At 35.9% G+C, this 25,445-nt stretch overlaps 1 protein-coding gene across 4 annotated transcripts in view; it reads left to right on the forward strand.

Annotated features, from left to right (window-relative positions):
* Nucleotides 1-25,445, forward strand: part of MEI4 (meiotic double-stranded break formation protein 4) — an 86,202-nt gene that overhangs the window by 25,946 nt on the left and 34,811 nt on the right. For all 4 annotated transcript variants that reach the window (XM_048298998.1, XM_048298997.1, XM_048298996.1 and 1 more), the window contains exon 4: nucleotides 9,866-9,997. In XM_048298998.1, the coding sequence (XP_048154955.1) occupies nucleotides 9,866-9,997 (132 nt within the window). The remainder of the gene's footprint in view (nucleotides 1-9,865; nucleotides 9,998-25,445) is intronic.

Consider the following 25,445-nt stretch of genomic DNA (forward strand, 5'->3'; position numbering starts at 1 on the left):
ACTAAGGGATAATCTTGGAGGTTTCCAGATTAGAGGATTGGTTTTCTTTAAACTGAATTGAAAATGGAAATAAACATATAGCATTCAGAATTAGTAGTGTAAATTGTATAACTAATTCTTTACGTGCTGTGTACCAGATATCTCCCAGGATCACTTTATACAGGTGGTGATTGAAATATCAAGGTTTAAAAAAAATTACCATTACTTACAAGGCTATCTTCTGAAAAGAGTCGCAAACTGTATGAAATTCAGTTCCAGGAAAATGCTTAAATCCCTCCAGCATAAAAATATTAAGAATTCTGTTGTATCTAACTTTACTGTCAAAAAGCATTTGTATAGACAGCCATTGATGCAGCAATATAGTATTAGACACAGCTTTCCCTTTACCATCCTCACCATTAAAACTGTCAGGAACTTTCAAGGACAAACGGCTGTGAGAAACACCTTCAAAAAGCTAACAGAAGTGCTGTGGATTACACTAAATTAATTAATTACATCTTCAAAAGCAATCTCAGCATTTTTCAGAGGAAGTTAACTAACTTTAAATAATCTTTGAGAATTGGAAAAGGAATCATTATCTCTACCTTAGATGTAAAGGAAGAAAAACAGCAGCAGAATTACTTGCTGTAACTGTTGAGTCCTATTGTTTGAAATATTTATAATTATAAAGCATTGGAAGCTGTAAGAGCCAGCAAAGACATGTACTCAGAAATTTTTTCCTGGATTCAGTTGCCTAAAGCTGTGCACTTTGGATAGAATTTGACCTGAAACTCCAAATTTACATAGGTGTCAAAAGGAAAGAAAAGTAAGTCTGTCAATTAAGGTATGTGACAGAAAATAAAAGGTAATTTTACTTAGAATATTGAATTATTTATATAAAAAAATTAAAAGTAAATGTAGCCTCTTGGATTTTCCTTTTTAAAATTTTCTCCTTCCTCCCCCCATGTTTCGAGAGCAGCTCAGAAGTATGCATGCAGTTGTTAGACACACAATCTTTTGGAATAAACCTTCTGGAAATGTCTGAAAAATGGAGCCTCAAGTCACAGCTGCTAAGGGTGAAGCATGAATGTTAAGAGGTTCAACCATCTGTGCAAGGGCCTGACTTTGCACCTTCTGCTGGCATGATCTTGCATTCCTGTATGGCTGCCACAGAAAAGCTTGTGAGGATCCTGTGTGTGTAACTCTGGTACAGATGAGCTGTTGCTTTCATGCTGCAAAATGTGTGACAGTCGCTGCTGATCTATGGAGTAAGCATTTTGCTCATCACCAGTTTTTGAGTCCTTAGCACTGAGACCTTTGGGGGTTTGTAGGGGTGCGTATTGCCTTTCGATGTGCAAATTGTTCATTTCTGTTGTCACTCCACTGACACACTCTGCTGTGTCAGCAGAACCACTATTGTATTTATGTAGGTTCCTTGTAAGTCCCGCTTTCAAGCAGACCAAAGTGTATTATAAAACTCTGTGAGATTGTATTCAGTTGGCAGAGCTGCTGGCTCTGGCTTTCTAATGGATTCTACTACCTGACAAAACATGGGAAAACATTTCACATGGAAAACCCTGATAGGAGCTATGGTCTGTGATTACAGCCCCAGTTGTCAGACTGAAAATAGCTCATGCCTCAAACATTGATATAAAGTTTTGCTCATTATAAAGAACCTACAACAGAAGAAGCATCCCTGAAGAGTGGGACTTTGGACTGAAAGTCAAACTGTTGATTAGATAAAGGGAAACACATTGTTCAGTCACCTCAGTCTGAGGGAAAGGTCTGCATCCACAAACGGCCAAAGCCACCTGCTGCAACTATCCCCAGTTGAGTTTGGGGTGGAGGGAGAGCACAGCTCACAGAAGCCAGGTTTACACAGACTCCCTCCAACCGAGGGGGGAGGAGGAGATTTTGGGTGCATGGTGTAACCTCTGATGAGAGGCAATAAACACCCATCCTCTGATTACACAAACTGGCCCAGCTGTGGAACCCCCGACCCCACAGGGCACATCCACGGGACTTTCACATGAGAGGCTTGGCCCCACAGGGCTGCACGTGGTGCAACAGACCCAGAGTCTGCTGTGAGAGACCGACCCCCCCTCCAGGGGGCCATGGCCGGACATGCCCACCCAGCCTGAGCATAGAAACCCATCGGACTCTGTGCCTTCTGAGGGGACCTTCACCACCAAGAAGACCAGCTGGAGAGGATCAACGGGACATCTTGGGGTCCACGGAGCAGTGATCTTTTCCTTATTCTGTCCCTGTCACTCTTTCTGTTCCCCCCACCTATTTTCTATTTCTTTCTTTCTCTCTCTCTCTCTCTCATATTTACCATCAAATAAAACCCTTACTATTGTCACTGGCATATGGTCTCGTTTGCACCTTAATTCAGGCAGAGGCATTTCTAAGAACCTTAAAACTGGATCATAACACCAGTGGAGTAGAAACTTCAGAAAGGAAGCACTGGAACATTATTTTTTGCTTAATCTACCTGTTTGGGATTCAACAACAGTTGTCTCCATCCACCTCCACAGAGACATAGCAAATGTGCATTTCTCCTGCTCCTAGTTGCATCTCTCACTCACTGGCACTGAAATGTGCCTGTTCTGTCGACGTTTGTATATGTTGTCCAGAATGTGTTGAAACGGGGTAATTTCTCCTATACTAGAAGAATGCAACAGTTGGAGGCACGGGGGATTGCCAACTCCCTGTGCTGTTTAGGGTAGCATATGTGTTTTATATTTCTGGTGAAGGTTTTGAACAGCTCATGGCACTAGGGCACTTCAGAGATGACATCCTGGAGCCTGCCTGGAAGCCTGCTGTGGTGTGTCTGGGCTGGCTGTAGGTTCATAATATATGGAATTAGTTTTAGAAGTCAAATCTGTCTAACAGAAATTAAGATACTTTATACGTGTCATATTTACATCTCTTGTATATACAGCTGTGTGAAACTTCAGAACTGTTATTGTTAAGGAATCCAGAGTCTTGTTTATTACTTTGGAGATAGAAGAAAAATAGATTTATCTTTGGCCTTTTTCAGTGCAGTTCAATTGTGTTCAAAGCTGTCATGGCCCAGTATATCACAGAGTGCTGCATTACGTAGGATTTCTGTGGTGTGATCCTTAGTGGTGTCACACTAGTTTGTCAGCACTGTAGACAGTTCAGTTCACTGACAGTACTTCTTTTAGGTGCAGTTGATACTGTATTTCAGAGCATGGCTAGTGCATCAGTTATGGGCCAAAAGATCCTGGCCTTCACCCTGGGTTTTTTACTGAGATCTGTGTCTGTCTCTTGGACCTCATGTTTTAAGGAGTTAACCAAAACACAAAGACCCTACTTTTAGGCTTCTAAAGTTAGGCTGTGTTGGGCTCCTGTTCAAAGAATATCTCATCTCTCTGGCCCATCTCACTCATAGTCTCTTTCAAACAAGACCTAGAAGGGAGATGTGTTTCAGTGGTCTGTTGTTGCTTGCTTCTTCTCATGCTATGTTTAAACATCAATACTGACTTTGAAGATGCTGTTAAGTCATGAATTGCCACTCCAGTCAAACAACACATACACAAAAAAAGGTTATGTGATATTTCCTTCATTTTATCATAGCCTTTTTCTCTTTCAGAAATTGGCTACCTTCAGGGTAATTGTTTTGAAGTTATTAGCACTAACAGCATCTGGAGGGACATTGAGACATCAACATAGTTTTAGGAACTTCTCTTATCCAGTTTGGGACTTTACTGCCCATTTTAATTTTTTCCCTCACGTTTCATCTGAATGCCTTTATGTAAAATTTTGCCAGTGCTCAAAATATTACTATTGATGTATTTAACAGAAAAGCAAATGCAGAAGTTCTGAGTAGTAGTTTAATGCCTTTACTGGATATCTGTGCAAGAAAGAAATTCACAATTCTTCATGAAAATAACAATTTGAAAAGTAATACATTGAAAAGCAGAAAGAGAAATGTTTAAATCTCAGTGGCAATTATATAATGAAATGTGTGTGTGTGCTTGTGCAGTTGAAACAGCACACATTCATCAGAACCATGGTTTTGAATCTTTTCTTATCTAGGATACAATTTGTATGATTCATTAATGACTGAATTTGCCTGGAAGAGAGTAATCATAAACGTACTCTGATGCTTTAATACGTACAACAGTATGCATTTAATAAATACTGCAGCTAGTTGTGGGTGACCGTAAATTCCCCCAACTGCGTATAGCTTACAGTATCCTTTGTCAGTAACAGCCAAGACAGTACTTACCTCATCAGTTTACAAGAGTCCTTCCTGCTTAGGGACAAATAAGATTTAAAAATAGTTATTCATGTCACTGGTGGTTTTCAAGTATAAAACAAGCAGGTTTCAGTTTTCCTAATTAATTGAGTCCCAAGGGGAATACCATGGGTGCATTTTTCATCAGCCAAAAAATTCTTACTTTTATAGGGGAAGAGCACTTCATTTGTATGAATATTAAAACATGTTGCCTGGATTTTGAAGTCTAATAAGAGTCAATGTTTGAATCTCTTGATTATTGAATTAAATTCTCTCAGCAATCTGTTGTCCTTATGTAGAGAGTTGTTTAAGTCAAATGGTAATCAAAATCCATTGTCTTGTAAATTACTACTGTCTAAAGCAATCACCAAACTGACTGGCCCTCATTTACTTCAGTAAAGTGGATCATAGAAGTAAAAAGACAGGAATGAATGAAAGAAAATTTTGTCCATCCCCTCTCAGCCAGCCTCAGCTGATACAGATCATACACTAAAGCTACAGTTGTGGAAGAACTACAGGATAAAGTTAGCTTGTCCAGCAGATGCTGGGTGGGCTGAAGTTCCCCATCAGGACAAGAGCCTGTGAGCACAATGCCTCCTGCAAAAAGACTTTGTCAATAGGCTCCCCTTGATCAGGGGCCTGTAGCAGACCCCAGTCACAAGGTTCCCTTTGTTGCCTCAGTCTCTGATTCCTGCCCACAGTCTTTCGAGCTGCTCATGGTTGTTCTTCAGAGACAACTCTCCACATTCAATCCAGCTCTAGATGCAGAGGGCAACCCCTCTGCTTCTCCTTCCTCCTGTGTCTATTCTGAACACTCTTTAGCCTTCAATAATCATGCTCTGGTCATAGGATTTGTCACACTGAGCTTCAGGACTGGCAACAAGGTTGCAGCTTTCTAGCAGCACAGTGACTTCCAACTCCTCCAGTTTTTGCCCATGCTGTGTGCACTGGTGTAAAGGCACCTCAGCTGAGCTCTCAGTTGTGTTGCCTTCCTAGAGGAACACCTATTAATTCCATTGAAACATTTGCTTGGTGTTTCCCTGTTGGTTTCTGTTACCTCAGGAGTCCCTGGCTCATCTCCCTAAGACTGCAAGTGTGCTTCACTGCAGCTAGCACATTTCAGAGTCAGCAACAGAGGATCCTCACTAGCACCTCGTCCCTCTAATCTTTGCCTATCACCCCACAGCTTGCCAGGGACAAGCCTGATACTGACAGCCTGCAGCGGTGAAGCCAACTTACGGTTCTTGTGGAGAACATTAGGTTAAGAAGCATGGAGAAAAGCATGAACAAGATTATGAAAGAGGGAAAATTTAGCCCAGGTATTAAGAAGACATTCTCTACTGTGAGGGCATTAAGATACAGAAACAGGTTGCCCTGAGAAGTTGTGGATGAGCCAGCCCTGTCTCTGTTCAAGGTCGGACTAAATCAGGCCTTGAGCAACCTGGTCTAATGGGAGGTGTCTCTTCCTGTCGCAGAGAGGATTGAGACTAAATGATCTTTAAGATCCCTTCCAACCTTTCCATTTTATGATTTTATGAGTCTGTGAAGGGGTAAGGGCAGAGTAAGGGCTTGAGATGTGGCCTACAGACCAAAGAGTTGAAATAATATGTATCAATTCATATTGATAGATATGACTGATAGATAGAAGAAATATTGGCATGTAAAAGGAAGAGAGATATATGACAACCATCAACTAACAAAGGAAGCAATGTGAAGTAAGATAAGAAAAAGGGGGGCTAATGTTCCCTGTATAAAAGTGAGCTTTTCAAATGGCATTGATGATTAGGAGTGGAAGTCAGGTTGGACTAAGTGGACAAGGGTAATGTGAAATCAAAGGTGAAAATAGTTTTGTTTATAACACCTCACAATTTGAGGATACCTGTAATAATTATTTGCCTGTCCTGTATTGCCAAATATGTCAGTTGCTTGGGAAAGAGAGCTGTTACTTGGCACAAAAACTGTAAAGTAGCAAAACAGAAACTAAGGTGCAGTTGTAGTTGCAGGATGTAGTGAATCATGAAACTCATGAAGGAATTAAACTCATAAATTTTAGATACCCATTATTAAATAAAATCTAACATGCTGGTAAATGAGTTCTAAAAAACTAATTCATAAGTTTTTTATGTTGTTTCCTGGGAAACAGGGCTTACAGGACTGTGCTGTCCACTTTGGTTATCAGTCATTTACTCTACAAGTAACTTTTGATAGCCAGCTTGAAATCACTTTGAAAGGAGTGGAAGGTCAATAATACCTTCAAGTAGGCTTTAAAATCTGTAGCTGGGTGGAGGAGAGACCAAGTTAGTATGCCTGAGATAAGCAGAACATTGACATTATATATTCATTTTGGCAGCAGCCTGGTCGACAATCCACGCATCCTTCCCAGCTGCTGTCACAGCATTGCCCTCTCTTGCTCTGCATCCTGGATAACATGGGAAGACAGTAGAACCCGGGGTGTGGGAGGAGGGCTGGGGAGAGGTGATGCAGGACCTGAACAGTGAACCAGGCTCCATTATTTCCTGTTTCTAATGGTATATTTTTTACAATCTCATTTTATGACTGCTTTTACCTGTGGATTCCTGAAAGGCATTGGTTTTATTTCATCTACAACATTAAACAAGCCCAAGGGATTGAAAGAGTTCTGTTCCTTTTTAACATTGGATAGATTTGAGAGCTGAACATATGCTTTTATCTTTAATGAAACTATATGCTATTAGAATTTTTTTTGTTTGAATGTTTCCAGTGTAATTAGCAATACATGAGCATTGCTGTACAACAGAGTCTTACTTCTGTTTGCTATTTGCAGATTTATTGTTTATATGCTATAAATGTGTTCTGCATGCTTTTGATGCATACGGTCTGTGAGCATAATTTTAACCTTCTTTGTTGTCTCTTATTTTCTTAAAATATACTTATTTTCTTAAAATATTCTTATAGGAGTATAAGAGATCCATCAAGATACAATGTAAAATCACAGCTCTTTAATAAATCAGCGGGATTTTAAAAATCAGTACTAATATTTATTAAATATAATTATAATACATTTTCTATAATATATTACTATGACATATTTTTATTATAAGGGTATGTTTAATAAGAATATTTATTAAATATGAATAAATTCACCAGTGGGATTTTTCAGTGGCGTTGATACCCATATCTCAAGTACCCTAAGTGGCAGCATTACAAAATACAAAATACCTATTTACTTCTCTTAGTAGAAGCTCAGGCTTTAAATTTCAAAGTCCCCTATTATCTAGTCCTCAGAAATTCCAACTAGAAAACAGCAACTCTTGCCAAACCATAAAAGATAAGGAAATTTTGTGAAAGATCCTACTTTAGTTAAATCTCAGCTGCTAGCATTAATAATTGCACAAAAACATTTCATTGCTTCACTGTCTGTCAAAAAATCATGTAAGGAAATAGAGCTTAAACAAGAACAACAATATTCATGTTTTAGTACGATCTTTGAGAGAGGTTACATTGGAAAACTGCTCTGGATTGCCTTGTTTGCTTGCTCGCCAAAGGCAAATTAGCAAGTATACTCAATGTTATGCTCTGAAAATATAGAACTGTAAAATTTGTCCTTAATTTAAATTATCTTTAATTTATTAAAAGAAATAAAAATGAATGGCAACTTTACTGAAAAATAAGCTATTTTTTAAGCATTTTTTAAACCTTGAGTTGAAGCAGTTGTACCCTTTGGAACATGGGTGCTGTCAAGGCAGAACTATCCAGGTGTTGCAAACTTGTTTCTAGTAGATACTTTGGTAGACACTTTCAAAACTGTAATTTCTACTTTATTTTTAGAGGAGTCATTGTTTTGTTTGGAAGGGCATATATTTCCAGTATATGAAAGTCTCATTTTAATTCATATATCCTCAAAGCACAGGTAGGTGCATGCATTACATTATCCCTTCATATCATTTTAATTGTTCAGAAACCTATTTTTATCTCACCATTCACATTTCATATTTATAGACTCTTTGGTGTATATGTTGATGAATGATTTCAATTACACAGCTTTTCAAAGCTATATGTGTACAATTTATGAATTCTCTTTAATAGGAGGAGTTTACTTTGTATCTCTGTTTGCCTGCAGATTTGATTCTGTACTTAAGACTTGTGTGTTTTTTGTAGATTTCTTTTGATATCTGTTTTGGGATTACATGCAGAAGTGAGCTGGTTAAGGGCAAAGTTTTATTAAAGCTGGATTGTTATGACTGTGCACAGGAGTCTCATGTTGGGTGGATGATAACCAAGCTGATCCAACTCTTCAGCTGGAAGAGGCTGGTAAATAGGCATTGCATCAACTGCTGATCAGGCTGATCAGGCAAGAACTGTAAATGCAAAGGTGCCTAATTAATGGGTTTTACAGCAGAATATTTCAGTCCACCTTTCTGTCCACCTAACTAGCCCAAAATTTGGTGAGTGACAATTTTACAAGAGACAGTGTTGACAACCATGGTAAAGGCGAGGTAAATATTTCCCCTAAATAAAATCATACTGACTGCTCCTGGAACACCTTCCTGCCTTTTGTGTGTTTGGAAAAGTTTTCCAGCAGGATTCATCCAATGCAAACTTGTAAATGGCGGGCAAGTGTATTTATTCATATATATGTGTGTGTATATATATGTATGTGTGTGGGTATACACATGGGAGTTGGCTGGAGGTATAATCTAGATTGTTAATAGGATGGAGTGATCTGTTTTGAGTGGTTAAGAAATCATAGTTATTGTTAGGCATACAAATTAGGGTCAGAATATCCTTTTGTCAGTTAAAAATACTCATTTACAAAGAGTTACTGAATTTAATGTTACAGGGGTATGCATTTATATAAAAGTACAAGTTATAGTAATTGTATTTAATGTGTCTTACTTCTTTTTCCTTTGAAAGAACTCAAATATATCTATATACAGAAAAGTCCTGTGTACTTTTTAGAGCAGTATGCTTCATTACATAATAACTATTTGTTTCAATTTCAGGGAACAAAGACAACAGTTTTAATTTTTTTTTTTTATTAGAAGAAACTGTGGCAAAAAATTTCTAACATAATTCTCATGTAAGTTTACAGCACTCCTCTTGTGGTTCAGGTGAAATGCATTATTAAAGAACAATATGAAAGTGAATTGTTTGAATTTGAAAATACAGTGTGTCTTCTAGCAGTTAGCATTTAATCAAGTTTTTTCCTGATAACTATATTCAAAGAACACCCTAATACAGCTCCCAGCTTACATGTTTGAATTTCAAAGAATTTGTTCATTCATTTGGCTAGCTGTGAAATACAGATCTGTATGTGCAGTGTAGTCACCAATTTCTGTCAGCAGATGGGCATGATGACATCTAATGCTGAAAAGCAGTATCCTGGGGAGTTCACACTTTTTGCAGGAGTTTGTTCACATGACAGTTTCCTGTAGTGTTAATCTTTTGAGGATGAATGTCAGTTTCTCATAGATCTCATATGTCTGTAATCAATAGAATTTTAAACTCTAAAATTTTGAATTTGATGTTTTTCTTTAACATTTTTATATGTAACTCCCATTTCTACTTAAGGTAATTGTTTGGGATAAAAAAGATTGAGATGCATTTTGAAAGATTAAATTTACTGTTATTTCTCTTTAGTTTCAGGCACTGCATTCTGTATCACAAACGTTGGGTTTGCTGGGAAGGAACAACATACTAAGAAATTCTTTAATATCGCTTCTCCTATTGGAAGTCCGTCAGTTTGCTGAGCAGTTGTTGCAGGCTCACCAGGTGCTGTCATCTTTTCTTTTTGAGAAAGACCAAAGAGTGGTGGTGGGGAGTGTTTTGGCTGTATTTATTTGTTTCTTCAGATGTAAAAAAAGTATCATTCTATAGAATGTAGATTTACAGACCCAGATAATGCTAGGAACTACCTTAAACAGCAGATTCAAAACAAGAGGCATAAAGTAAGAGAAAATTCCATATGGAAAGGTAAAATTATCAGACTGTATAAGAAATTGACTGTATAGGTTTTTAGATCATACTATACAATTTGCAAAATACTTGAAATAATGAGTTAGAACACTTAGGGCAATGTAAAAATTACTGACTTTGCAGGCAATACAACTTTGGTATTCAGCTGAACACACAATCAGCTTCAATATTCTCTCTCTAGCTCATGCAAAACTGGAAAGTCAGCTGCTATATTTCAGAATTAGATTTAATGTTTCACATTATTATTATTTAAATTTATTAATTTTCATGATGCAAAACTTATCCAACACATAATATTGTATTTAGTTTGTTACAATAAGTAGGAGGTAAAAATCAGAATAGAACTGTTGGTAAAATTTATTCTTAAGTTAAATTTTTTTCCAGTAAACTATAGAAGAGAGAGAGAGAGAGAGAGAGAGAGAGAGAATGGAAGTTTTTTAACATTTGAAAAAGAGATGTATGAAATAACTAGGGGTTTCATAGGTTTTTCATGTATTTGTATGTGTTGGTATGTATTTTATGCAAAGTGTTCAGCTTCACTTAGGATTGCAACTTGAATTTGCACTATCCTGAGAACTGTTTATTTGGTGGAAAATAAATTTATTGATACATATTGAAAACATTCACCATAGATATATTTTGCAGTGGTCTAATCTAACAAAAGACTTAAGTGTTGCTCAAGCAGTCTTAACTTTATTTTTTTTCTTTCTAGGATATGATACAGTAGTAAGTTTGGACTGTTGGAGAGGGAATATGTAATTTCCAACACAAATTTCTAGTATGTTTGAATCATATTCTGGAAATGCCAGTTTTGAAAGAATTAGACAATGAGCTGTGTCTTATTTTAGGTCACTGTTAGCATACAAGACTTGTTGATGGCAACCAAAAGTCAACAGACTTCTAACAATTGTAGGGATAGGGAAGTGTGTAATTAAAAACAATAATTTTTTTTTAAGTTTGAAACAGGTGTTCATTTTTAACATTATTAAATCTCACCTGTTTAACAGAATTACTCATCTTTCCTTTCAGAGTTTTGCCAGTGGCAACACAGAACCTTTCAGTGCTCCACAATGGTGTCAAGCTCATACTGAACATTGCACTTTGTTGAGCTAGTTACTATGGAACTGCTTACCTTTGCCAGACTGTAATTATTTTTATTGCTCATATTTGGCAAAGCCTCGGGAGCTGGGCATCTGTCAATCTGTAGCAAACACTTTGTAGGACTTTGAAAAGCTGCAGTACATGTAAGGAAAGTAACTGAAGTTCTGGTTTGCTTAGCTTGCGGTGAAGTCAATGTTTTTAAAGTTCATGCATTCTTTCATTTAGTCCAAAAAGATGTATTGTGTTCATTTACAAACCCTCATATATTGTGCATGTGATAATATTCAGGAAGTATATCACAGTAGGACTCTAATTCTGATGGCCTGATTTACAGATTTGCTTCTAAATGTTTCTGAATTTGTGTAGCATGACTCCTGGTAGGTACGATTCTAAAAATACTTCCAAAGTATTTTTTCTTGTTTTATAATCAAATCTAATGATACTATATCAGTTTGAAATAAACAAAATGCCAGCTTAAAAAAACCTCTTCATAAATACTTAAATTAGAATTTGCAGAAAGATAATTCTTCATGTAATCAAACTTCATTATCTGACAAGTATCCTAATTGGGTTTTGTTACTTAAACAAAACCACTGTTAATTGCAAAGGGTGTGTCCCATTTAAAACAATCAAATTAGAGACTCTGAACTGTAGTTATGATTAGAGGTGTGGAAATACCTGAGGTTTGTTTTGCTTCGTTGTTAGTTTCTTTTGTTGTTGTTGTTGCTGTTGTCGGCAGATAGGAGAAATAAAGAATTATCTAAGGTATGTATTCAGGTTAGTTTGCAATTAACTTTTGAGCATTTGATGGAAAACAGAAATTGAAAAAATAGCTTATTTATAGTAATAATTTTTTTTAAATTGAAGATGTTTTTCAACACTGATGTGGATTAAAAACAAAATTCCTTTTAATTTTTCTAAATGAATCATCTAGATAGCTCAACATTTCTGTTTTAATTTCCTCATTGAAACTTGAGCTAAGTTCCAAATAGTTTGTCAAATGCATGAATTCAAGAATATGCAGCTTTATATTCCATCACGTCTTCAGTAGGAAGTGTGCTAAGCTCAACCCCCTGCAGGCTTGTGTATACATTTTCGACAAATATTGAAAATTTTTTACTTTAGAATTCTGTCTGATTTTGCAGAGTTTTTAACTGTGTCCTCTTAGAACAAGCTTATCAGTCTATGACCCACAGTTTTAAAGCGCTATCTATGCCCCATGCTTTTCAAATTAAAAAATTAGGTTGTATATAGTAGAGTGTTTCTAATAAACCACAGCAAAAAAGTACAGCAATTACTCTGACTATTTTTATATTGTTGTCTAATATTGTTGGTTAAATCCTTCAATCTTACAATATGGCAACTTTAGGTCAAATACATGAGTAATAAAATTTTTTATACATATTTCCACATATTAACATGGAAAACAAAAGTAATTAAGCAGCAGGTAAAACAGTAGAATTATCCTGATTTTCCACACAGTTAAGATGAATTTTATGTTACAAAACTCTCAAGTAAGTTAGTAGTTTGCCTTAATTCATGTAACTACTTCATCATGGGCTCAAAGTAAAGCTCATACTTAGGTGCTTTTCTGACACCAGCATGCTGAATTCTAGGCAAAAGCATATTAATATAAACTCAATTGGATCTCTTTATTTTTACAGATGTTGTATATGGGCTTTTGAGTTTTATCTGTAATAGAAACCTTACATGCTTCATAAATACAATTTATAAGAATACAGTAATTGAACCTTAACTTACTATGAAATAGAAATTTTCTGATCCCTAATTGGATTCCTACTGCAGAACAGATAAAATTGTAAGATACTAAGATTTCAGAGTGATGCTGTGGAAGATGGATTATCTTTAAAATGTTGAGCTCCTCTCCATGGTAGCAGATCTTCCTTTATGATAACTTTCAAAGTCAGAGGGCCAGGAAGGGTAGTTTACTGCCCATTTCTAACCCCCCAAGTGTTAATTCCAAGAACTCTGAAAAAGAAAATTAAAAACTAGAAAATAGATTTTAAAATAAGAAAGACATACTATGAAGTATTGGAAAGCTCTGTTATTCAGTAATTGCTGATGCATAGCTCATGTAGCATTACAGTTTTATATCACGTTACTTTCTATGTACCATTTTTACTTTTTTACAACTTTAAAATAGTTTTATCACAAAAGCTGTACACTGAATAGTTGTTTGTTTAGGGTTTTTTAATCAAAACACCTAGTTATATGTAATTCTCAATATTATACGTAAGCATTAAGTCCAAATTCAAATGTGGGTGCTGACTTCTCACCTGAAATGAATGACACAGGTAATAAAGGGTGAGATTTATCCTCTGTAGTTTAGGTGTATGTAGTAGACCTTGCTGTCCGCTTCTTGTAAAAGTCAACCAAGCAGCTAAAGTTAACTAAAAAATTTGCCAGCATGAAGATAGATAGTTATGCAAGGCTTTGTTGAATGTTACATAAATCCTTGAGAATCAGGCTCATTACAACAAAACAGCTTTGACTCCAAAGAGCCAAAGGAGGTTGACATAAGGTGGGATTTGTCTCACTTGAATTCAGATTTCTATGATGTTTCCATCTGACTTTCTTACTTTAATTTTCAATTGTAGTCAAGGGAGAGGAAAAGTCATTTCTTGTCTAACCTATGCTCTTGTACATAATTATGGTAATTGGCCCTAGAGTTGTTTGCTTCTTTCTTCTGGCTATGAGAAAGGACATTGAAGTTGATAGGCTGAAATGCAGATATTTATGTTGTAGAATTCCAAAGTTAAAGGATAAAAATCCCATAATATCTCCATGAAAATGTCTTTCTGGATGATCTGGGCCAGAGATGTTATTTCAGGGAAGGCCTAATCCTGCAGTACATTATAACAGGTAGTCATGGATAGGATACTTCTGCCTGTATACTGACAAACTTAAGTGAGTAACATTATTAGATGTTTGGAAAAAGTTCTATTTTAGTTACTGTAATTAATAAGTTAACTTAGTTACCAGTATTCAAATTCTTTTAGTGTACACAAGAGGTTGGTGACTGATGATGATTGATTGTACAGGATTGTGGATTGGAGCTTCTTGTAGATGCATTCAGCTATGGTGTGTCTGATGCATGTGCCTCTAAAGAGGAAGACCTGTAAAAGCAGTGGTCTATGCAGGCAGTATATTGAGGCAGAAAAAGAACAAAGGGGAGCACAAAAGGACTATGATTTTGAGCATTTTCCAAGGTTTTCATTGCTATTCAGCACAGTGTAGCTAACAGATGTGTCACTGGAATGTCAAACTACACAGGAACATTTCTATATGGAAGCAAATGAAGGGCTGAAATATTCCTCTGGCTGGGGGGACTTTTTTTTTCTTAGCTGGCTTGCAAATTACAGACATTGTGAATGTCAAGTTGGACTAGCTCTGTTGGTAATTAGTTCATCAGGGAAAACGGAGTTTTCCTGTAGCTGGGTTCAGCTAGATTATCAAAAGGTTTAAAGTGCTGAGAACTGAGCTAGTAATGTTAGAGCTTCTCCATGCATCCATTCTGTATCCAGTGGTTGCTCTGGGCAGGTGTCATACCCACGACATGCTTTATTCCAAATGCAAGTGTGTCTGATGTGATGTAGAAAATTCTTCAAACAAGCTCCTCTTTCCAACAAGTTTACTTCATTTATGCAGTATGTCTAATCTTTTCAAACATAAGTTTATATGCATTGAAATAAAGGCTTCTTATGGGTTTCTTATTTTAAAAAAGCTATACTATTTTTTCCCAAGTATGGTAGAAAATGGCTAAAATAGTTAATAAGAAAAAACAACTGAGAATATTATGCAGCTAGAGAAGCTAAATACATTTGGCAGTCTACTGTTGTTTGAGGTACTAAAATGGCTATCAAGTAATAGCCATTTATAATTTCTATTGTTGACTTTTTCTGATGCATCAGATTAATAATACTTTACTGAGGTAAAAAAAGAGATTGGTGTTATGTACCCCTTATGAAAATAATTTAAGTTGCATCTGGACATCTGTTCATCCTTTTTAAGATGTCATTTCTTTCCTTATTGTGCTGGTAAGCACAGATTGTAGCATATTTCAAATTGTGAATTGTTAAAGATGCTGCAAAATAGTGCTCTGTGTAATGTAGGGTTAATTTTTATTCTGTGCAACTACTGATGCTACTGATAACAAAGGAAATAATGGATGGATAGAATAATCTGCATTTTTTTCTTACATACCTAGTGTAGAGATACAGATTTGGGAAAATGTAAATGTCTTCCCTGAAAGGCAGGAATGAAACAATCAGTCAAGACTTGGTATATGCTAAACCAGTGCCATACACCTTTGAAGTGTATACCTGTTTTTGCTGCATATGTCATCCCCTATTACAGATTAGATTTTAAGATGCTTACATGTCAGACAGAAGTGGAAGATGACAAATGGTTCATACAGTTTTCTCTTCCCTCTCATATTATCTTGAAATGATAGTATTAAGGAGAAAGGAGTTTAGAAGTATTCCTACCGAGCTAAAAGGTAGCAGGGCTTTGACTACACTAGGTGCTTTGCAAAATTGAGGATGACATGTAATCAGAAAACCTCAGGTGTGTTTGGGAACAGAAGCAGCAAATATCAATTACATGAGGAGAGCTCTGTCAACTAGAGTATTATTACTCTAAATATCAGTGAATCATGTCGTTCATGGAAAGGTAATACTGGAAAAGGAAAAATGCTTAATTACAGATACCAAAATATATCATCCCTCAAAAAGCTACTAAGTAATATTCCTGGAAATCTTCTTGTTTCAAATTGTGCACAAAATTCAGGCTTAAAAAACCCCGAAAGCCAAAACCCAACAAAACCAAAAATAACATGATTATAATTTAAATAAAATTACCTATTTGAATTTCTGATGCAGTTAAGCTTTCATTACACTTTTTTTTTTAAAATGTGGGTTGGTTCTGCTTTTGCTTCCTTATTCTCAGTGCTAATACTGTCCTTTTCTTACTGCTTTCTTTACAGCTCGTTTAGTTCTTTTGCATGCCTGGAAGCATGCAAAAGGAAAAAGCGTCAGATTTTTGTGGCATATGTGGTATACTTGCTAGTCTGGAAGACAATTTGATTTTTGCTTAAACCTGTGTGTTCAAATAGATAGTTTTAATGTTCTTGTTAAGCTCCCTTCTTCATTGTGCATTCCTGCTTACAGACAATGATTTGCAAAATGGAATGATGTTACAGAAAATTGAGCACTGCTTCCTTAATGCTTTTTGGATATTGCAGTTGTCTATGTGAATAGCATATATACCATATGTGCTCTTAAAAGTTCAATTTCCAGGAAAGGTAACAGATTTTGTTACAGATTTACCTTTGGCTTTTAGTTTTGGAGAATGGTTTAAAGTCTTTATTATGCGTGCTTTTACCACAGTTTCACTAAATGCTTTTTTGGGATACGGTGTAAATGCACAGTTCCTGTGCCAGTGGCATTGCGGTCTGTTTGCTGCTTTAGTATTTCATATCTTCATAAAATGGAAAAGGAAAGAGTTGTAGCCCTAGAATTTCTAACTGGGAATTACTGATAAAATGATTTTTTGTTTAAAGAGTAACTACAGCTAATAATTAAAACTGTCTTTAAGACCTTAGATAAATACAGTAAATTGTAAATGGAAACTATGAAATTCTAGATTATACTAGGGTAAAATCATAACTTCATCTTTCTTTCAAAACCTTCTTTTCGTTTTACAGGACACATCAATATCTTGGATTTCTTAGCTTTGCACACACTTTCCTCTCTAAACGTGTGTGACAGATCTGTACATAATGACTTAAAACATCAGCTTGCCCCATTGAAACCTCTTTTGTTGATTTTTTTTGGTTTGCTAAAAATACATTTAAAGCTGTGTTTATCTACTTAGCGTTTATACATAACCATTACTATTTTAAAGACTAGGAAGATTTAACTGGTTTGTTTGGTGCTGTCTAAAATGCTCAAGTGCTGCCACCACAGTCAGAAGGAGCTGCTATCCCAAGTTTGGCTCTGAAACGAGCAGAATTTGTCTCTCATGGATTTAACTGATGTAGAAGTTATTAGCAGAGTAGGTTTATATCTGGGATGGAAGGGATTAGCTGCATAGAGTTTGCTTTGCAGCTAAGGTTGGAATTTTGGTTTCCAAGGCTGAGACATGTAGAAGATGAAATCTGGTTCCATAGCGTATTTTAAACTTAGTATATATTTTGGGTGACAGCACTGACCCCTGGCTGGTTAAGACTTGATCTGGCAGGACAGCAAACCACTATTAATTCTGTGCCCAGAGGGAAAAGTGAGTTTCTCAACTGGTGTCAGCAGCAACTCATTCGTTGCTACATTGACAGCATTTCTAGTGTAGATTTAATTCAGGGAGATAGGTTGTGATGAGCTAAAGCTGAACATCTTTATAGAAGGTATCAGAGATGGATTTAAGGTTGTTGTGCTGAGAACTTAGGAATCTGGGGGTTCAATCTGAGGTAGGCACAGATCATGTAGCCTCAGTCCACAACTGATTCAGTGGGGCTAATGTATTGGTGAGCCTGAGTAAGTGTCAGAGTGAGCTTATTTGGGCTCATAGCGACTTTGGAGATACAGGAATGGGATACTGGACAAGGTTTGTGGTGAGGGAGAAAGAGAGCAGCAGCTAAGTGTCTTCAGATCTGAGTGTTAGTTATGTGAGTTGCTTGGCTTGGATTTCCAGGATTTGTGCAGCAGAGAACGTTTTGCTGAAGTTGGAGGTGTTCCTGACAGAGAAGCTGAAGTGTGCTCAGGCAGGATATGTGACTTATATGGCTTGATTAGACTAAGGATTAAGACGTTGCGGGGTGCAGTCTTGGACTTGTATGAAATGCAGGTAACCAGATACCTCTGCTGAGTTGAACCACATTTGTAAATGCACACATGCAGACATTATCACAGAAGAATTTATGACAGCACAATTTGTCTTGCATGTCTTGTAGAATTATTTCTTTACCATTGTAGTATACATTTGAAATGCATGTAGCACCAACATTACAGAACTTAAAGTAGTTTTAGAAAATAACCTTCTTGTATCCACTCCAGTTTAGCTTCCCGTATATAAGAATGGATTATTTTCACTTGATTCCAATAGCAATTCACATAGGGAGAAGTCAAATGCATAGAGCAGGAAAATGAGAAAAGTCAAAGAAAAATGTATGTGTATATCTCCTTTCTCATAGACAATGGCATGCCGGGTTCCATGATTATAGTGCAGACTTTGAAGTTGTAGCTTGTATGTTTTGAATTTCTTGGCATCTGTCATTCCTGGAACAGAGTTGGCAAAGCGCAATTAAACCTCTGGGTGTATTGTCTTGAAACAAGATCATTTGGGCTCTATTTCATCTTTAATTAATCCTTTCATTAAAAGTTAGTACTAGTGTCTCTTGAGGTTTCAGATTATTAAACTTCCAGCTGAACTTGCAGTTTTCAAGAAGTCTTTGTGGAGCCTTATCATTTAATCAAAGCTCGTACTAAGCCTAGCTACAGCATTTAACACAGAATACTACAGTGAATTGTGTATGATAAATATGAGAGAGTGGAGTGAGAGAGTTAAAAATTTAAGTAGTATTTCTGCCTATTGGAATGAATTATAAAAGAACTTACTTTACAGTAACTGAATAAGTCAACCATTTTGAGTAATTCCTACACAATTTGATTATGTTAACTATGATTCAGTCCTGTTGATTAGCTTAAACAGAGTGAATTCATTGAATGATTGTAGAATTATGGAATGGAAAAGGTTGGAAACAACATCTGGAGATGATCTAGTGTAACAACCTGCTCAAAGCATTTTTTGCACTTCCATTTGTGGCAACCCAGGATTTCTCTTGTCCAGTTTCTCCAGCCTTTTGAGGTCATTCTGAATGATAGCACAATCGTCAGGTATGTTCATCTCTTCTGCTGTTGTATCATCTCTGAACCTGCTGCATTTAATAAATTTTCTAGAAGCGAGATTATAGTTGCAAATTAGTTGAGTTCCTAAAAGAAAAGATGTTAAATCATATAGAGACAAGTAATTTTTCTGCCTACAAAGGAGTAATACTATTCAGGAAAGCTTATAGGAGCTTCAGTAACACTCTAGGAGTTACAAACCAGTGAATATAATATTTAGCAGTTTATGGGAACATAAGGTGAATATTGAGACATGCTCTGAAACTCCTCATTTTTCTCAAACATCCTGTAGAAAACTCTTCATGTACCTAAGAAACCTGGAGGATAGCGCATAACCCACTAAGTTAGCCCTTAGTCTTCCAGAGCTGAAAGATATTTCAGAGGGACCTTAAATAACAGCTAGAACTAACGATATTTAACTATGTTCCATATCTTTGCTGTTGTTATTTTTAAATTATTTTAATGAAGGAAGCAGTTTCAAGGAAAGCAACACATTAGCTTCTCTATCTGTTTAATTTAGAACTTGCCTGATTTTAAGAAGGCTCTTGAATAACTTGAGCAAGCTAGAAAAATTATTTATCTAGAAACTGTAGTACTTGGATCTTTTAGGAGCTGTTTTGTTTCGTATCTGGATATGTAGTTTAGCTGGGAAGCCTGCAGCTTATATGGTAAGCTTGCTGAGCCTTTCTTTTTGTCCACTCATGTCAGAGAACATACATTCTTTTTGCTTCTGGGGGAGGTAAAGTGCTGCTGATTTGGCCATGCAGAGGGAACAGGGAAATAACCAAGGTTTACTGAGAACTCAAATTACATCTAGAGCAGTGCTTGCCACAAGCAGGAGTCATCAACGTGGTGATTCTTCACTTCGATTAATCTCTCTTCTGTGTCCATCTAGATTCTCATTGTATTCTCATTGTCTAGTCACTCCTGTCTGCTACTACTGTGTTACTGCTAGGTCTTTGATGTTATCACACCTCCCTTCCAGCCACCTAAACACCATCACAATTACTTTCCTTTTACTTCTCAGACCTGTTTACATACCAAACCTTGTCTGTCTTTCACAGACTCTTAGCTCCAGAGTAGACAGGAGAAGGTAACAACAGAAGTCTGGGGCTGAAGAGGGCAAGGCGCTTTTAAGCCTGAAAACGCTTTCTCACTGAAAATAAGTAATTCTAGATAATTGGTATGTTTTTCTCAAAACTGTATGGTGTATAATTCCAGTTGGTATTTCCAATATTGATAGCAAAATTAGGCTAGTGAGGTGTGCTTCTGTCAGATAAATGCTGTGTTGTTGAAAGACATTATTGTACCATCTGCTGAAAACAGAATACATTTTCAGGTATAATGTGAAAAGAATACTTTTCTCTCATGGTAACAAGATAAAAGAATCAATTCTCACACAGTAAAATTCACCCACACCATAGATCAGGTAAATGATAGTGTTTTCTATCATAAGAGCTTTTTTTCAATTTGTAAGTTTTGGAAAATGTCTACCATTCAGACTGAAACTTTTTTCCTGCAGATTTCTTTCTCAGGCCATTTCTGTATGTGAAGAGGAAGACATAAGTGTCCACAGTTTTCACAGAAGCCAGCATGGGCTTTGCTTTGAATTTATGCATTTCTGTGTGAGAGCAGACATTGTAAAATCATGTCCTAGACAGCCAAGAATGGATTAGCAGCTACACTGAGTATTTAAAAGATTCTTTCTTAAAAGTAGGAAAGCATTACCTCACTCTAAAAGCATTTATGAAGTTAAAGTAATATTTGTGGTATGTGTGGGATTATAGCAATGATTGCCATAAAAAAAAAGACAGTATTCTGTATTCAGAGCAGAGACTGAATACTACACCTTTCATGCCTATGCATATAACAAGAACAGAAAAAATACTGAATAATATTTCTTCTAATTGAGCATCATCCATTCTCTATAGTAACAGAAGCAAGAACCTTTTTCAAAAGGAAAAACAAACCAAAAAAAGCAAACCACAGCCAAACACCTGTAGGTATAAAAGAAACAAATTAGGCTTGTAGTGTCATTATGTGGATTTAAAATTGCCATTCCTAGTAAAAACAGGGAGCTAGTAGTACATTAAGAAACTATATAAAATAAATAAAATCATTATTTGCAATATTAAAGAACATAGTCTGAGTCATAGACCTTAATTTCCTCAGGTTTTATGATTCTGCTAGTGAATGCTTTGGCCAACCTTTGGAATGGTCCGACTAATTTATTCTGTATGGTGGTTGCTCAAGAATTTCTCAATTTTAGCTTGGAAGAAGAATCTACTTAACTTCGAGTGTCTGAATTTAATTAATTAGAAGTTTGTACCTATGTTTTCTGTCTGTAACGCAGGAGCCAATTCCAGTCTGTAGTTTAAGATACAGTTTTCCATGGTCACAGGTTCTTAAAATTATTATCATGTGAAAGACAGCTCTTTCTAAACTATACCTGTCTGTTTCACTTGAGTGTAGATACCATTATACAAAAAGTAGAGGAAGTTAACTTTCAGGGAAAGCATAAAGTTACTGGGATTCTCCTTATTCATGATTTAAGACTAACAAAAAGGAAGAGGGTTTCTGCTCCCCTGATGGCTTTAGAGAGTCACATGAGAATTAAACTGCTTACAGAATTATCTTTTTTATGGAATAATATTTTGTTATTTGCTATACAGCATTACTAATCACCTTTAGAGTGTAACTTTTGAAATCATGGAAAAATTATTAATATATTTCTCAAAATTTTTCTGTTTTCTACAGATAATGTTGCTAAATAGCCAAGCAGTAAAGGGTGGTTTGTGATGAGGACTGTGAAATGTTGCCCAATATTCATTATAATTGTAGTGTAATATTCATTATAATTTTTATTATAATTCATTATAATTGTGCTAGTATATAACTAGGCAACATATGATATTTGAGAAAGAGTTGATCAAAATGTCAAAAATAAATTATGATTACTGAAAAAAACCCTATTATTGGTAGTTTGTGGTTTGGGGTTTTTTTTAAAGTTTTGCATCTATTTAAAAATACAATGAATCCTAAAATAGAGCATTTACATCTTTTTATAGGTATTCTTCATGGGATTCTTTGTGTGCATGTTTGATGTGTTTAGAGGCATTGTTGACAAAATGTCAGTTTCCATAAAATAACCTGGAAAAAGAGAGAGCTGATGGGAAAGAGCAGTTGTAATTGTCTTCCAGAACATGAGAAGTTGTTACACAAGGAGTAATCCTTTTGTGTACTGGAGTGAACAAGAAGAAACATACCTGGTGATCAAGGTTAGCTATCAGACCTACTGAAGTATCAATATACATTGATGGTGAGCATCTTTTGGAGGTGACATAAGTGTATTTGGACCTACCTCAAGGTGAGGGGTGGTATTAAACACTTCAGCACCTTTTCAGCCATATATCTGAACTCTTAAACTCCTATTTATATATTACATTAACATTGATAATTGTGGTCAAAATTTTCATAGAGGGGGGGAAAGGAGGCAAAATTCCACTGCAGATTTCCAATGCTTCTGAGTTCTAGAAGAAATTGAAATACTATTTAACTAACAATGTGAATGCTAGTTTTGGGGAGATTGGATAATAAGGATGTAATAATTAATGCTAGTAAGTCAGGAAAGAGGCTTTACAGAAAATTTACAAAATTTGACACATTTTAGAAAATTACTAACACATCACAGAGTCAGGAATTCAAACTGCAGGACGTTAAAACTCTCTTCTTCAGGCAGTAATAAAAATTCAGGATGTAGATTAGATGTCTCCTGGCAGGCACTTTAAAAAGGTAATTTTTGCACAGAAGTGGCTGGTTTGCATCAGAGGAAGCCTTTTTGGGATTTCATGTTTGGAGTCCTGTGAATTCTTTGTTTCTCAGACAGATGACTTCTGGTGTCCCTGTTTATATTCAGTATTCACTGTAACATCTGTCTATAATACAATTTATCTCTAAAGGTGGAGGAAATGGTAATCTTAAGAGAGGGCTTGAAAACTGGGAGAAGAAGGTAGCTGAAGACTGGACTGCCCCGTTGATCGAGACATTAGAGTGTTGTGCACAGTTAAATGTAAGGATCTGAGTAATGAGTAGATTACAGCTGTGTTCACTTGGATAGTGTTTCAAGGAATATGGACTGTTCTGGGTGGTTTTATGCTAATGACAAAATTAGTAATACTCAATTTAAAAAAAAGTAATGCTTTTCTCATTTTTAAATATGTCCATCGTAAGAGCTGTTCTTCAAAATGTATTTTAGCATACATTTCAATTTCAGAACCTACTTCTTAACTTCCTTGCAAAATATTTTAAATTCATTTGAAAGTTAAAATATATTATTGATTCATGGATTCTGAGGTAAGAGGGAGTCATTTAGTCCAAACGCCTTTCTACACAGGCAATAGATCTTTCCAGATGCTGAATTTAAGAATGTGTTATTAATACATCAAATCTGAAAGCTGTTACTGATTCTGTTCATTGTTTACAATTATTATTCTCCTCATTCTTTAATAATGGCTTATAAGTTTTGGCTTTCTTTATCTGAATTTTACTGCATAAAATTAAGTAACATCTATTAAAAAACTTTAAAAAAAGCAAAACCCAACAAAAAAAATTCCCTGATCAAAATTGATAAAATATGCTGAAATAGTATTGCAGCTGCATAAGGTTATATTTTTTATATATATATATATATATATATATAAAGTATAATTGTATAGTAAGTTAGAGAAATCATGAATGAAATGCAGGCAATTTTCCAACCAGGTTTACGTTGAATCCACTCAAATTAATAGCATTGACTAAATATTGTTTTGTTTTGTAATTTAGTATCTGTTTGTTAAAATATTTATTTGAGGAAGAAATCCATCTGTGGGAAACTAAATTTTTCGTAGAACTCCTGGTCTAATAGTAATTCTGTATAGTACTTAATTCAAAATTTAAAGACCAGATCCAGAGCCTGTTGCAATCACTAGAGGACTCCATTTTTCAGTGAAATTATATTAAATGCTTGGATTTATACTATGATAACATTATATAGTTGCTGAGTTTGGGTACTCTTGAAATAATAGAATTAAATTAGAATTAATAATATTTAAGACAAGAATCAGGAATTTGTTCATGTGAGTTTAATTGAGTTTCCTTTTATCTAGTGATTTATAATTTTTGCTTCTTCTTCACATAGCCCTTAGTTTGTATCACTAATTTTTATTATGGCCCTATGTAAGGCATGATTTCATCATTTTTTGTTGTTTATGAAGCAAACTATTACAAAATGCTACCTGTACTTATCAGTCATGTCTGCCTTGGTTGTTTCTTTTGCCTGATACTCTGAAACATGATTCTCTCCTCTGTCTCCTCATTCACAAAGTGTACCACATTTAGCAAACCTGAAGTATTCAATTTGCATTTTCAAACATTTTATTGGCCACATTTGTTATGATTCCTGTAAGAAAGCATCAATTACAGTAATACGTATTCAGTAACAAACACAAATGTCTGGTTTAAAGAAAAAAGAAATCTTAATAGTGTAAAATATCTATACTACTTTATGATTGTTTTCATGCCATCCACATTTTCCTTCTCTTACTGCTCTTGTATGAACACTTTTAAACTGCAGTATAAGATACTCAAAGAAGAAATTAAGTAGAGGTTTTGTGGGGTTATCAAGATACAAAGAAAAGGGTATTTGAGATTGCTCCAGCAATTCAGTCTTATTGATTCTTAACACTATTGGAATGGGGAAGAAGTTTTTTGGTTTTAACCCAATCCCCAGAAAGATATATCCAAAATAAGACGTACTAAACATAGAAGAGTACATGGCACAGTTGCCATGGCAAAGCTGTTCTTTCTGTTGACAGGGGAAGCAACTGGGAGGGCTCCTGCTTTTCCATGGGACCCTGGTAGCCCATCAGTCTCTGGTCGTGTGGGACAGCACCCCGGAGAGCTGCTGCCAAGCCACAGAGCAGCAGTTCTCCCTTTAGAGCCAAAGGACCATGTGCTGACTTGGCACCCTGGCACATCTTTCGTCATCCTGAGCTGCTTCCTGATTGATTCTCCTGCCTGAAAAGTAAAGGCAGAGGAACCTGTGCAGACCATTTTAAATATCTTTGCTGGCAGCTTTAAAGACACTTTACTGTCACTGTTGCAGGTATGAGAAATTCTGCCAGAATAGCAGCATGCAACATTGCTTTTAACTCTACATACAGCACCACTACCTCTTCACCCAA

The sequence above is a fragment of the Corvus hawaiiensis genome, chromosome 3 (genome assembly GCF_020740725.1).
Source record: "Corvus hawaiiensis isolate bCorHaw1 chromosome 3, bCorHaw1.pri.cur, whole genome shotgun sequence".
NCBI lineage: Eukaryota > Metazoa > Chordata > Aves > Passeriformes > Corvidae > Corvus > Corvus hawaiiensis.